Source organism: Desmodus rotundus, chromosome 9, assembly GCF_022682495.2.
Source record: "Desmodus rotundus isolate HL8 chromosome 9, HLdesRot8A.1, whole genome shotgun sequence".
NCBI lineage: Eukaryota > Metazoa > Chordata > Mammalia > Chiroptera > Phyllostomidae > Desmodus > Desmodus rotundus.
Window position 1 is genome coordinate 35,530,493 of NC_071395.1, and position 16,221 is coordinate 35,546,713.

Sequence of the window (16,221 nt, forward strand, 5' to 3'; positions counted from 1 at the left end):
TGGAGAGAGCACTGCAGGAAGGAGCTGCTTCCAGCTTTGCTGATACCTCAGGAGCTCAGAGAAAGGACCTCGTGGGGTTGGGACCAGCCCTGGGAGGGCCCCAGACTTCTGAGGAATAAAGGAGATAACAGCCAGCTGACTGCTACATATCTGAGGGAGTGCAGAAAAGATTGGATACTGAATCCGCGGTTACTGCCAGGGAGAAGAGTGAGGGTGATGCTGCCAGGGTCAGCAAGGAAACAAAGGAGTGAGGCTCTTCTACCTCAGTTTCCCTCTAGTACTGCCCTCTCCATTGGCAACATTTAACAGGGAGTCAGCTGTCAAAGGAGAAATACGGTTTTTAAAGACTCAGCCTTCTATGCTCACAAAATAGAAGACAGAAAGGTGCGTTTGGGTATGAGAGGCAATGGCTTAATAACCAGCACAGTTCATCCATATACACCATTAGACATATGCTTCAGCTTGTCACAGTAACAACCTTATGCTGGTATCTAACAAGGTACAACTACCCTTTATACAAATGAGGACTTTCTTACTCTTTCCTTAAAGGAGACACAGGGTACCGGTGGTCATTATCCACCCTTGTGTCAGGACTAAAGTATCCACCCCTGGCCAGTGTTCATCACTTGTCCAATCCCTCTACAGTCCTGTCTAATAGTCTCTATCACCCAGGAGAGTTGAAAACATATGGTCATGTGAAAAGTTGTACACAAATGTTCATAGCAGCATTATTCATAACAGTCAGAAAATAGAAATACCCAAATATCCATCCACTTATGAATGAATAAGCAAAAGGTGGTCTATCCATACAATGGAATATCATTCAGCCTTTAAAAAGAAGGAAATTCTGATACAAGCTACAATATGAAATTGAAGGCATTGTGCTAAGTGAAATAAGCCAGGCACAAAAGGACCAATCTTGTGGTACGAGTCCACTTATTTGAGCACCTAGAGGAGTCGGATGCATAGGGACAGGACGTCCAATAGAGGTCACCAAAGGGCGGGATATTATTGCTCACTGCTTACAGAGTTTCACTCTGCGACGAAAAAGCTCTGCAGATGGGTAGTGGTGATGGTGGCAGAACAATGTGAATGTACTTAATGCCCCTAAACTTTACACTTAAGAGTGGTGAAAATGGTAAATTTTATGTTATATGTATTTTACCAGAATTTTTAAAAGCACGGGTAAGAAATAACAATAAAGCACCGATACATGGCACACCATGGATGGACCTTGAAAACAGTATGCCAACTGAGGGACACCAGAGACAGAGGCCACGTGCCATATGACCCCATTTATAGGAAGCGTCCAGAATGGGCAAATCCATACTGACAGAAACTAGATCAGTGGTTTCCAGGGGCTGGAGGACAAGGGGAAGAGGCATTGACTGTAATTGGTACATGAGTTCTTTTTTGGGGCAATGAAAGTGTTCTAGAATTAGAAGGTAATGGCTACACAAGCTTGTGAATACACTAAAAACTACTGAATTGTACACTAAACATGCTGAAGTTATGGCATGTGAATTATATCTCAGTTTTAAAAATAAATCAGGATTCCTTTAAAAAAAACTATACCTGGATTTCTTTAACTCCTGATGCATGTAATAAATTTGAAATATTCCATCTTTAAGGCATACAAAGCCTTCTTCCCTACGGGACCATCTTTGACCCAGGATATAACTCCTTTCCTATGAGTTACTGACTCATTTTCCTAAGTGTCTCAATGTGTTCAGGCTGCTATAACAAAATACATAGGCTTATGAAGAACAGAAATGTATTTCTCATAGTTCTAGAACTTAGAAAGTCAAAGATCAAGGCACTGGCAGATTTGGTGTCTTGTGAGATCCCATTTCTGGTTTGTAGATGACTGTCTTTGCACTGTAGCCTACGTGGCTGAAGGGGTGGGGGGCTCTTACAAGGGCACTAATCCCATTCATGAGGGCTCCACCCTCATGACCTCATCACCCCCTAACATCCCCACCTCCCAATACCATCACCTTGGGGGATAGGTTTCAACGTATGAATTTGGTGGGGGGGACATAAACATTCAGTCCATTGCACTAAGACTAACATAAAACACTACTTCTTACTATTCTTGTTTATCTTAGTTGGTCGCCAGTTCTTTTCTGTGATGGTCTACAAGCTTTAGTCTAAAGATACTTACTAACTTAAGAAAAATAAATGATGCCTCCAGAAAGATTCACAAGAAAAGGGGCAACATTGGTTTCCTCCAGAGTGGAGAACTGTAGTCTCTTGCAGGGTGGAAGAGATTCTTTTCTGAATAGCTCTTCATATCTTTTGATATTTTTATTTATGTGAAAGCATTACGTATTCAAAATAATTATGAACTTGACAAAATAAATTTACTAAAAATAACAAAAACTTCAAATTAAGCTGAGTTTTTCTCTTATTCTATATATGTTTTTAAATTTTTTTTTATTGATTGATTTTTAGAGACAAGAAGGAAGAGAGAGAGAAATTGGTTTTTCCAATTATTTATGCATTCATTGGTTGGTTCTTGTATGTGCCCTGACCAGGGATTGAACCCACAACCCTGGTGTATCAGGACAATGCTCTAACCAACTGAGTTATGCAGCCAGGGCTATATATGTTTTTAAAGTAGATTTGCATCTGTTACCAGCAACTTAAAAACAGACTATGTAGAATGACTATGATTGCATCAGCTATCATTCCACTTACTATCAGTGGAAATCCCTAAATTAATATAACCAGGGCTGATGTTCAGCCAGCATTTGGTGTGACTGATCAGCTTCTGTTTTGATTGATTAATGGCATTGTAGCGTGCCCTTCGATAGCTCAGCTCGTAGAGCAGAGGACTGTAGGCTATATCTGTGTGATTGATTAATAGCATTGCCAATTATTAAATATTTTAAATATTACCCTGGATAAGTCTTCAAACATTTTTAAAGATCGTATTTATTCTCTTTTTTTACCATAACTAATAGAAATATACATTTTTCAAAGATCACTAATTATCTTTCTTCTTCAATAGACTTGCCTGCAGTGGGCAGACATGGTCCTTACATGCTCTTTATTGTACATTTCTTGATACCACCAGGCACTTAATAAATGTTATGTAAGTGAATAAATGATACTCACTGCTTTTTCTCTTTTGCCCAAGAACAAAAGTATTCTTTAAATTCCCTAGATCATTTAGACTTTTCTGTTTGTGTGTTTCATGAATACCTAAGAGATTAACATAAGAAATACATTTTCAAAAAAAAAAGAAATACATTTTCCATCTCCCTAATTTTCAACATTTCCTTCCCTACTGAATCCCTCCCATCAGCACCGACATGTGCCCTAACCTAATCCTCTCCGAAGTTTAAAATAAAAAAGACAAAGAAGGAGAAAAAAAGAAGCAGAAATGAACTTTCATTCCCCACTCACAACCTGGCCGTTGTTTCTTTTTCCCGACCCAAAACCTCTGGAGCCTGTCACGCACCTGTACGACCCCACCTCCCGTCTCCTCGCCAACACCCTCGCCCTTCCATTCAAACCTCAGTGTCCAAGGCACCCCACTAAAAAAAATACATTTTCCAAAAAAGAAAGGAAAAATAAGGATACCAATTTTTCTGTTTTACTTAGCATTACTGGGGATTTTCATTGTAAGGATCAAGTATTGGTTTTAAAGCTTAATCTAGTATTAGGAGTAAAGTCATTTTAAAAGACAATTGGGACATTGTAGGGTAAGATGTAACATGAAACCTGTCTAAGATACAGTCCAAACGCATTTTGTTTGACCACAGAATGTCATTCTTGTTTGCACACTTGCGCAGGATCTTGTCTGATGTTCTGTACAGTAACAAACAAAGTAACTGAGAGAAACTCTGAAGCTCTTCTACTTCTTCGGTTCCATGCTGCTACTTGCTCCCTTATCTCAAACCTCTGCCATTCAATCTGTTACAAAAGATGGCCTACTGTCTTTTATTTTCTGTTATTCAACAGAAAATAACAGCAGTAGTATTTTAGTTGAAAAGAAAGCATCTCGCATTTTTCCCCAGCCTCTATGTTGTGAACAGAAATAACAGTAATATTATAAAGAATTTGGAAAAAGTAGATGGCGTTATTTTCACTTGCTGGAAACAAACATAATAACAATTAAAATTCCAAAGAGAGGCTGCTGCCCAGTTCCAATTGCTGTATGCTCAAATAAACTCTTGGAAAAAAATGTTAACGTGCCTCCGTTTACCTTTTAACAAGAATGCCGACAGTGCTACTTCCTAGGGTTGCCCTTATGAGAGGAAATGAAGATTTAAATGGAGAGGACCCAGGAGCAGAGTGCCTGGTACATCTCAGGGACCCTGGGAGGTATTTTATTGACCCTACTTTACAGTTGCCTAAACCGAACCTCAGAGAGGTGGCATTACCTGCCCAAGGAACGCTGGAGGCTGTGGCATCCTTCCAAGCACTCCTGGCCTATGGCACTCACCTATCCATCCCAATTTGGAGATCACTGCCCTAAAAGAAACCTGTGCGGGCCTGCTCCTAGATGCAGAGGAAGCTGGAAAATGGAATTCTGTTCCAGGACCTTCCATTCAGAGCCCTCAGCACCTGCCTCAGTGAGTGCTGAGTGAAGTTCCCTCTGTCCTGAAGGAAAGAGCTGGAAATGTGTGACATTTGCTCCCTGCCAATTGGAGACCCATGGTTCTGCAGCCGTTATCTCACCAGGAGGAAGCCACCTGACATAGCCGAGACCGTCACAGGGCAGGAGGAGAGAAGAATTTGGTCCTCGATGGTGATGACAGAGATGAAATTAACCCACCCCTAGACCTCCACCCCATAGCTTGGACTTGCTTTTTTTTTTTTTCTTTTGCCTTTTTAAATTAAAAGAGAGAGAGAGAGAAATGGGAAAATATTTTGCAAATTGCATGCTAGATAAAGATTAATATCTAGGAGATACAGAGTTCCTAAAAATCAATAAGAAAAATGCAAATACCCATACAGAATAGTGGGGCCAATAGAAGAATGAGAAATATACAAAAATATACATATGGCCAATAAACATATGAAAGATGCTCGATTTCACTAAAATTAGAGAAATACAAATTAAACCATGAGATTCCCAATTCCTTCCTTTGTCTATGTGGCAGAAATTAAAAAGACAAATAATATCCAAAGTAAGGTTCAGTGGTGGATAGGAGGGTATACAAATACAACTGGGTATACACAACTGGAGGGAATAAAAATGGTAAAGACATTCAAAAGACAGTTTGACAGGCTCTATTAAATTTTTAAATGCAAGTATCTTTTGAACCTGCAATTCCACTTCCATTTTCCTGTCTAGAGAAATGTTCACATGGGACGTGAGAAGGCATGTTCCAGGATTTTGTTTTGTTCTGTTTCTGTATTGGAAATAACCTAAATAGTATTGGCAGTAAAATAAGTAAATAGATCATCGCACATCCATCCTACCATGAATGAATGAGAAAACAATACGATCTGGAGTTCATTAGATATCAGGATATTTACGGCTATATTTTGTCTTTAAAACTGTGTAGTATTCTACAGAATGGGTATACTCTACTTTATCTAACTGCTCCCCCATTGCTGGATATGCGTGTGTGTCAGTGCATAGAAATGGGCAAACATCAGACTGTGCACCCTGCTTATTTCTGGGGAATGGAGTGATATTTGATGGGGAGGAGTAGTTAGAGACCATGTTCATGTTTGATTATATTCATATATTTTTGAAACTTTAAAACAAGAGTGTATTCATACTCTAATTGTGAAATTAAGTTTTTGACAATAGGACTCAAACTCAATCAGAGTAAGGTAAAATAATAAGCAAAAAATAACAAGCCTCCCTCTTTATCTTGTCCCTCCCTCCCCGTGAACTTTGCCTTGCCGTTCAGTGTGGGATAAATGGACAGTCATCTCCAGCAACTGCCCTCACTCACTGAAACTGCAGCAAGAATCCCTGTACTACTATTTCAACTACTCTGAAAGTAGGATTTTCACAATTCTGTTGAGCCAAGAGAGCCCTGTAAGCAGGCATTAAAATAATGATAACAGATAATTATAAATATGATTTAATGTAACATAACATAATATAATGTAAGAAATGAACTGTGAAGCAAGGTACCGTGAATGCCACCAGGGTAGGAAAATGGCCCTAGTTGCTCCCCAATCTCACGCATTGGATGGAGGAGCACAATGTTTTGGTATTTCTGCTTGAGAGGTGATGCAAAGATGTGAGAGATTATCAAATTCCTGGACAGTTAAATCTTCCATGGATTATTTGCTTTTTGGATTATTCTTAGTACCTTTCAAAAGTCAAAGGGGATTTCCCCCAACTGTTAAGCATTATTCTGAGTCATCACTTTCAATTGGTAGGAGTTCAAGGAATGCAAATTCATTTTCTATCTAAACAAACACAGTTAGAAATTCCTTGAGGCAAAGAACACCTATGAAAGCCAAATTTAAATTACCTTGCACCATTGTAATCAGGGAAAGGAGAAAGCCACGTAATTGTCTTTTAGCTTCTAAAGAAAAATGTTTTGTGTTTTCTCTTACAGATTTCTTCAGCATTTTATAACCCCAGTGTTCTTTTAGATTCATTTAAACTCACTCCTTCAGCTTGAGCCCATGCTCTTTCGGTGGGCATCCTGAAAGTAGATAACAAAACCTCAGCCATTCTCGATGTAGTTCCCATTCTCGTCAATGTACAAACTTGGTAATTTCATGCTTTTCAATTTAATTGTTTACATGTATTTTCATTTTATATCGACTGAACCTACATACATACTTACTATTTTTAAATTCACTATGATAGTTTATTATAATAGCTGCCATGTCTACAATGAGTCAGGCACTCTATCAGAAATTTTACACATATATTATTTATTTACTCCTCACAACAACCCTGCAATGTAGATATAATTATTCCTAATGTATAAATGAGGAAATTGAGCCTGAGAGAGGTTGTTAGTGGGTGACTTAGGACTTAGTCATTTATTTCTAGTGAGTATTAGAAATGATGGTCTCGTTCCCAAATCCACCATCAACATAACGCTGCACTTTCTTTTCTCCTCTTGGTTCGTTACAGTTTGCTTAGCTGATCCTCTGATGTTAGGCATTCTTGGTTATTTCTGATTTCTTGCAGTCAGAATAATATCTCAGGAAAGTTGTTTTGTAACCATAATTATTCTGTGTCCCCAGGAAGCTCAGTGTCTACAGGGCCATATAGCATTGCCTAAAATAATTTAAAAAGTAAATTTCAATTTTCATTTTGTTTCTCAAAGAAAAATATTACAGAAGATCCAGTTCAAACTTTTAATACTTCTCAGATCTCCTTCCTTTATTCCCCCGGTTCTCTCACACTCTGTAGCTGCTATCCAGGCAATGACGGCCTCAACCCCCAAACTCCCAATAAGCCAAAACCCCAAAGCTCTTCTGTCTCCCCTGCTTGGCTCTTTCTTTTTATAGATCACTGTATCCTCTTGGGCCTGGTCCTTCCCTGACCTTAGCCATTCTAGTCTGGCTTCTCTCTATTCATTCCAATAATCCATACTGAAAGGAAAGAAGTTGGAGATAAGGATTGTGCAGAAACAGGGATAGCACAAACCAGGAAACATTTACACATGAATACATTTTATTCACTTATTTGTAAGTTAAACTTTTTTGGTAGTTTTACTCATTCATTTTAGAGTTTTGTTCCCTCTTGAGTTATGGTCTCCCAAGTGAGATGTGTGGGTCATCAAATAGATCTATAAGAGTGGACAGTTTTACCCTGTGTCACAACATCATGTCCCAAAGTCCACTCTTTCCTTTGATAAATACCTTGCAACTCTCCACCAGCCATTTTATCGGTCAGTGGCCTCATGGCAAAGTCATTCATAGCCAACTAGAAGCTGCAATGGGAACCAGAATGGGTTCTTGAGGAGGTAGTGGGATGAGGGAGGCCTCGGGAAAAGAAAAAGAGAACTAGTAGGGAAATGGCAAAAGTGCCTAATGCCAAGTTCATTAATTCAGATGCATGTGGCTCAGTGGTACCCTCAGGCTCAACATGAATAATTTCACATCACTTTCCTTTCAGAGCCTATGGATTCCTTTGCCTTTCCCTCTAACTCCCTTTTTCTGCTTCCATCTTCCTCACCTGTTTGATTTTTTCTTTAATCCTCATAATATGAAACACATTTTATTTAATTTTTATTTCTCTTTATTGTGAGAAGAGGAATGGTCTATATTTTACTATAATAAAAAGAAAGGAAAAGCATTTAAAATTGCACAAAGTTCCAAAACAGGTTTCCCTGTGAATCTGCAGTCTTAAACAGGAAAGAAGGAAAGGCTGCTCACTCCCAAGCTAGAGAAAGAATGACATCAAGATGAGGAAGGGATTGGGCATGAGTGAAACAGACTGGGGGGGGGGGGGGAAGAGAGTGAACAGTTTTAATTAAGAAGTATTCCTACTAATTAAAAAATATACATCGTATGACTATAATGAAGTTGATTCTCAGGCTTGCACAAAATACATTTTTGCTTTATTTGCCTTTTTAGGTAGTCAGTGTATAACTAAAGTCCACTGTAGAATTCTGATTACTTTATAATAACTGTAATAAATATTTATATGTGAAATGCAATAGTATACAAAATACAAGTAGCCCCACACTTCCCTGTTTTCTCCAATAGGGAAAAGAATGTAAGATTTAGATTCCAGTCAAGTGGCTTATTCAGCTGGTAGGTGTTCCCACTGAGCCTTTCTTTGGGTTTTAGCCAACCCTCAAGTTCTTACCTTTGATCAGCCACTGATCTTGGGACTGACTGAGGTTATCTCTGGGGGAAACTGGGAATTAACCAAAGTTTGGTGGGCTCCGGATTACTTTGGCATCTACTTCTTGTAGAGGAAGTCTTCAAAGGAAGTCTTTTTATCCAGGTCCTCCTGTTGATATTTCCTCTCCAATCACATCACTCATTTACAAATTAGTGGGATTTTGACCCAACAGACGCTCCTTCTCAGGGATATTTGTAGGTAATACTCATTTCCAACTGTGAACGCAAAGGTTTGTTTCTGGTCTTTGAGCAATGCTTTGGGAGGAGAGGAGCTGCCCAGGCACCTTCTTTTGATGTTGTATTTTATAAATCTGTGTTCTCTCAGTTTATGATATGGCCGGCTCCCAACTTACTCTTCTAATTAACTGCAAGTGAACTCTGTACACACTCAGATCTTGCTCAGGTTCATGCATAAATATGTGAGAAAGGGCATGTAGGTGGAAAACGTGGAATTCACTAATTAGGGAAAGAAATACATGCCATTCATTAGGAATAAATTACACAACTCACTTTCTGTGCCACTTTTATCTCTTCTTGGTAACGAATCTCTGGTATCAGATTAAATCTGGAGCTTTTTATTTTCTTTTGTCTTTTTTTTTTTTTCCAGTTTGACAAATGGACAGACTCTCAAAGGAGAAGAATCCTGACAGGCCTGTTCGAACGCTGCTCCCTGTCACAGCAAAAGTTCTGCTGTCGAAAGCTTCAGGAAAAAATTCCGGCAGAAGCTCTGGATTTTACTACCAAGCTTCCAAGGGTGTTATCCTTATACATCTTTTCTTTCCTGGACCCCCGGAGCCTTTGCCGTTGTGCACAGGTAAAGGCAAAGAAGCAGAGTATGGCATTTTGTAAGGACAGCCTAGAAACTCTGGAACTTAGAAAAAAATTCACATAGCAGCTCCTCAAATAACATTGCTTTGTTTAACTTCGTTTCAGTATAATGTTGATGAGATGCCATAAAGAACTTAACTCTTGTTTCTATCAGTTAGCCTATGGCAATACTGGCTTCGTTACTTGTCATTTCGTTTAAAGTTACAGGCGTCATCGACAACATTCGGTGAGGACTTAACTGTGCACAAAACCAAGAAATAGATGAGATGGTCAGTAGGTTTGGTCCATAGAGTTTTGATTCACCTCTGTCTCCTTTGTGTCTGACTTTGTATTTAACGTTCAAAAGGGGAAAAAAGTATAAGGCATCACTAATGTCCACACAAAAAAAATAGTTAGTTGATGAGACAGACACCCACAGAAGAAATGGTTTATCAGCAGGATAGTCCCATATTGCACAGCATGCAACTACCATAAAGCCCTAAACAGTACAGTGCAGGCCATTCCTATAGAGAGAAGCTCAAAATAAGGTGTTAATGAGATGTCCAAGAGAATATGAGACCAAAAGAGTTCAGAGTGTGCAAATGTGCTCACGGATTTGGAAAAGGATCTGACCATTGTTTTCTTACGAGTAATTCCATGGTGTATTAAAGTGTAGTTAAATTACTTGAGATATAAAACTGGTAGTCATTGTGTTGAGTCTTTTCATAGAGTCTCGTAACACCAGAATTTACCTGTTAGCATGCAGTCATATATGTGCAAAATGTTAACTTTCATTTTTAAAATTAAGAAAATGAATTCAGTAAAAACGATGAATTACTTAATAAATGGTGGTGGGAAAATTGGCCAGCTATCTGAAAAAAATCTCTAATAGGATAAAAGATTATATGATATCAAAGGATACCATTAAAGTACTCAAAGAAAACATAGGAAGGGAGGACTTGGTGAGTATTTCATAATACCCAGAAACTGTAAAAGAAAATATACAAATTAAATTCTTGCTTTATTGCCCTGGCTGGTGTGGTTCAGTAGATTGAGTGCTGGCCTGTCAACCAAAGGGTCGCTGGCTCAATTCCCAGTCAGGGCACAAGCTTGGGATGCAGATCAGGACCCCAGAAGGGGGCACGTGAGAGGCAACCACACAATGATGTTTCTCTCCCTCTCTCCCTCCCTTCCCCTCTGTCTAAAAATAAATAAATAAAATATTAAAAAATTATATCTCTTATAAATCCATATTAACAAAAAAACCCAACAAACCAGCAGAAGAATGGACAAAGGAAATGAACAAGTAGTTTACAAAAAGAAATGTAGGTATTTCTAAAATATGTAAGATGCTTAGTCTCACTATGTCCTGCCATCTTTCATGATTCAGATTGACTAATAAATTTTTAAATAATAATCTATACTGGTGAGGGTGTAAAGAAACAAGCACTTATTGTTGATAGATAAATTAGCACAACCACCACGGAAAATAATTTGGGAGTATTAAATTTTTAAATAAATATTCCCTTTGACCTATCAATTCCGATTGAATTGACCTATTCAATATCTTGGAATTTGTCTGATGTGTATACTTCAAGCTATGCAAAATTACATCTGTGTAAGAATATTGCAGCACTTTTTGTAATTGCAGAAGTTTGGAAACAGTGGACATGTCCACCATTAAGAGACTGGTTAAATAGTTTGCAGCAATCTCCGAGCTATATCATCAGTGAGAAAAGCAAAGGTGCGGGACTGTCCTACCACTTTGGGAAGATAAAGAATACATACATACTTGTTAATGTAGGCCTGGCATGTTTCTGGACTGACACACAGAAGCCGGTAGCAGTGGTCATAACCAGGGGAGAAAATGAGTGACCAGAGGACAGGGATGACAGACAGACTTCCTTTTTATACTCTGTGCCCCTTTGTGGCTTTCAATTTGGTATTAATGTACTCTTATTACTTATTCTAGAAGTGAAACCACTTTTAAAAAGAGCATAGCAGGCCCTGTCCGGGTAGCTCAGTTGGTTAGAGTACCCTCCCCATACACCAAGGTTGCACGTTCGATCCCCGGTCGGGGCACATACAAGAGTCAACCAATGAATGCATCAATAAGTGGAACAACACATCACTGTTGCTCTCTCTCTCTCTCTCTCTCACTTTCTCTCTCATTTTCTTTCTCTTTAAAATTAAAAATAAAATAAAAAGAGCATAGCATTCTAAATGTCCAGTAATATGACAGTATTACATAACCACATGATGAATGACTATGCAGCTATTAGAAAACATGATTTGGAAGAAAAATATATTCACGACATGTAAAATGAAGAAAGCATGATTTTAAATTGTATACACACTTTACCAATTTTGTTCATACATGCCAGAAAGAAAGAAAGAAAAGAAGAAGAAAGAAAAAGCTCTACCAGATTGTTAATAGTGGTCATCTTTGATTGACGGGGATATGTTTTTCTTTAAACTTCTCAGAAGTTCCCAAGTTTCCCACATGAGAATGATATCATTCAGGGGAAACATTAAAATAGTTGTTACTATCATTTATGGGCACCATATGTCAATCTTGCAAAATTTTGGCATCATATTTATTCCCAGTACTGACTGAGAAAGATGCAGATGGCTATTCTTCATCTAGATTTAAAGTAAACAATAAATTCATTGCACTAAAATGAGCTCAGAGCTGTTTCAAAAGATATGGGGTGGGAGGCATTCATAGATATGAAAGCTTCTATCTGCTCTTCAATTCTCCTCCTTCCTCTACCTTAGGCAAACAAGCAAATAAAAACACCAAAAAGCAAAACCAAAGCAAACAAAAACCTTATCTACCTTGGGGGCCAAAAGCCCAGTTTAAACACCCGGGTCTAAATAAGATTGGAAGAAAAAAAGGAAACGAATGAGCATTCAGAACTCTTTCTCTCCACCTCCTCCCTCCAAAACCTCAACTCTCCATTGATTTCGGAGTTAGTTAACCCATGGGGATTAAGGTGGGTGCTCATTCTGGGTTGGACAAACAAAGCATGTGTGGTGTTTGTTCCTCCCTGGGGCTCTATCCGATTCTCTACCTGTTTTTCTCCTTTCAGCCCTGAACCTGTTATTTCTTCTAAATGCGCCCTCTCCTCCCTCCTGTATGTATCATGTTCAGCACATAGAACAGTGCTAAACCTAGTGGGGACTCCATACACAGTAGATGGAAGGAGGGAGGAAGAGCGATGATAGCTAAATGGATGTATGGATGGCAAGGCCCATTTTAGAGTGTTCTGTTTATATGTATTTTTTTTTCGGTGTTCAAAATTATTAATTAGTTGATCTTGCAAAAGAGGCTAGATTTCCAAGGGTTTGACGGTTAGTAGTCATCTTTGCAATTCTTACAGCTAAGACACAGACCCCTGGTTTCAACTTCATGTATGAACTTGACCCTGGTTTCCAGCAAGACATACTCAAAATCTGGAATAAATTATTGTAAATACTGCCACACACAACAGAGTCACTTCCGCTATAAGCTAGATGTGTGAGAGTGACCACGATGCTATGGAAATGGAATGTAAGGGACAACTACTTCGTGCTCTATGGAACCTTAAAGGCTATGTAGGACGCACCATATAGTATCAGTATTTGTGTTCTGTTTATAAAATTTATATGTAACTTAATCGTACGAGTGGAGGGAAAACATTTACATACCATGAAAAGAGTGAACACCGTGTAGACCTGAGTTACTATAACCCTCATATAACTTTCATGTGACATTCAGGAACCCTTAGGAAATTCCAAAGTCTATCAGAGCCTCATTTTCCTCATTTGCAATATGAGTAATAATTATATTTACTTTCTTAGGTTGCTATGAGGACAGTGAATAGGTGCTCAATAAATATATGTTGCCTCGGATTCTAATACTGCATTAGAATTTAAAGAAAATCATTCTGCATAGGTAGGAAGTACTTGAGGTAGGAGGTAACTTTAAGCTGTGAGTTGGAGGAAAAGATCAAAAGAGTTATCTAGGGTCCAGAGTGACAGCTTAAAACCTAGCAAAAGTGGACATGTAAACTGAGTAGCTTCCCCCCCATTGTTGTTTTCCCAGGTGAGCTGGCACTGGAAGACCCTAACTGAGCTGGATCAGCTCTGGATGCTCAAATGTTTACGGTTTAACTGGTACATCAGTTTCTCTCCAACTCCCTTTGAGCAGGGCATATGGAAGAAGCACTACATTCAAATGGTGAAAGAACTTCACGTTACCAAGCCTAAGGTAAACTCGGGGGAAAGAACAACAAACTTGCAAACATCTGCTCTTTAGGAATTCTAGAACTAAGGCTAAGTGAACACACTGGAACTTGGAGAAGGACGTTGGTTCAAAGCAAACATACCATGACTTCCAAAGTTTCCTTTTCTGAGAACTTATCAGCCCTTTTCAAGATATCCATGTCCGTTGAGAGCCCTCATCTGACACTCCCACACCCCCGTTCCACCCAGGTCAGGACTGTGGAGCTCCTCACTCTGCCCAGCTCCTGGGTTTCTGTACCCCCGACTCACACCCCCGACAGTTCTGACACTGAGACTCTGTGGGGAATGGGCAGTATTTGTTAGGTGTGGGTCATCAGATTCTACTTTACTCATTCAAATTTTCTGTGATTCTTCTAGGTCAGCTGAAGTTTATTTTTGTATCATTCATAAAGAAAGGTTTTCCAACAAATTCATAATTAGGGGAGGGCATTCGGGGCATATTAAAGTTCTTTTTAAGCTAGAAACTACTGCCCTGGCTGGTGTGGCTCAGTGCATTGAGTGCCAACCTGTGAACCAAAGGGTTGCTGGTTCAATTCCCAGTCAGGGCACATGCCTGGGTTGCGGATCAGGTCCCCAGTAGGGGGTGTGAGAGAGGCAACCACATGTTGATGTTTCTCTCCCTTTCTTTCTCCCTCCATTCCCCTCTCTAAAAATAAATAAATAAAATCTTGTTTTTAGAAAAGCTAGAAACTACCAATGTAATGCGGTTACATATAACCATAAAAAGTAAATAATACAAGAATATTTTTTCTGGTGGCTTTCTTTACATTACAACCGATGTTATACTTACTCTTATAGTCATAGTTAATTAGGCAGCTTATGGGAAGTTGTTATGAGCCTTTTATTTATGACATGGTCTGTACACATGCAGGGTTGTGTCATTTTGTACAATAAATGAGTTCCTGAAAAGTTATGTGTAAATTAAATTTTTAAATGATTTTTAAAACCACAGGGGTATCATATTCTATGAAAAAGCTGCAGTAAATCCTTTTAAAATTGAAGAATCTTCTTGAAATATGAATAGTCATTTTCTCAGCTGCTCAGTTAGGTTAGTTTTATTGTGTGTTCTGAAAGTAGAATCCATCTACATTTAATATAGTAATAAACTGTGCATAATTAATATTGTCACAATTGCAATAATAAAACTAGTCTCTCTGATTTCAGTAATTGGTATGCTCCATGAGGATTTCTTTAAAAACATTTTAAACTGCAGTGATGGAAAAGTTAGTTTCAAAATTACCATAGCTGTGACATCATTTCTCATAAGACTTTTGTTGAATTTCATTCTCAGTTGTGGGCAGGGAATGGCATTCAGTACCTGAAGCTTGAGCTCTGCTGGGGCAGAGGAGAGAAAGGTGATTGATTAGCCCACCTGTAGAATGAAAAGAGGTTCCGAGTATTGTACATAAAATTGATTCCAGTGCTTTGTCTTCAGCACTAACTGTTTTCCAAAAAACATTTCTGCATAGCTATCTTTAAAATAATGACTAGTTCTAAGGTAAGGAAGTGTCCACCTCTTTGCTTAATATTATATTTCTGAAGGGACTACCTTGTTATATTAAAGTTGAGTTTTTCTGTTAAAGAAATAAACCTAAATTAGAAAGACAAAGGTTAATAAAATCAACTAATATTTCTATTTTTTAGAGAGACTCAAGTTATAAAGCCACCTGACTACCCTTGCTAAAGGTGTCTGACTGTGGTTTTAAAGTCAGCTGCCACGCTGCACTTGAGTGACTGTGTGTCAGTAACGCCCTGGGAGAGTGTTCAGGGACGCTGCGCATAGGCAAACACTGGAGTAGAGCATAATCTCCCTTCCTCCCAATACTTTGTACCTGGCATGAAACATTTTTAAAGCAGATGGTAGCGGTTAATACTGGTCACCCCAACCTTAAAGGGAGAGGACTGGACTAGAATGATCTTTATAACGGTCTGTAAGGCCACCCTGTCTGCTCCAAGAAACATAATTTCAAAAAGACTTCATCTAGAAAAAAAAGAGTAAGTTAAACCCAAAGTAGATAGAAAGAAGAAATAATAAAGAGCTGAGGTCAATGAAATTGAAAACAGGTAAACCATAGAGAAAAATCAATGAAACCAGAGCTGCTTCTTTGAAAACATAAAGAAAATCGATACATCTCCAGCTAGACTGATCAAGGAAAAAAGAGAGAACACATAAATTGCTAGTAACAGGGGTGAAAGAGGGAGGCATCACTACAGGTCCTGCAGACATTAAAAGGATAACGAGAGAGGGTTATGAACAATTCCATGTCCCTACATTCAACAACCCAGATGAAATGGACAATCCTCGGAAACGACAAATTACCAAAAGTCTCAATA

General features: G+C 38.7%; 1 protein-coding gene across 7 annotated transcripts in view; it reads left to right on the top strand.

The window, feature by feature from the left end:
- Positions 1-16,221, top strand: part of FBXO16 (F-box protein 16) — a 46,126-nt gene that overhangs the window by 12,486 nt on the left and 17,419 nt on the right. For all 7 annotated transcript variants that reach the window (XR_008425193.2, XM_045202704.2, XM_045202706.3 and 4 more), the window contains exons 4-5: positions 9,401-9,607; positions 13,688-13,852. Coding sequence is in view for 6 of the 7 variants with exons in the window: in XM_045202704.2 (XP_045058639.1) it covers positions 9,401-9,607; positions 13,688-13,852 (372 nt within the window). In the remaining variant the exon portion in view is untranslated. The remainder of the gene's footprint in view (positions 1-9,400; positions 9,608-13,687; positions 13,853-16,221) is intronic.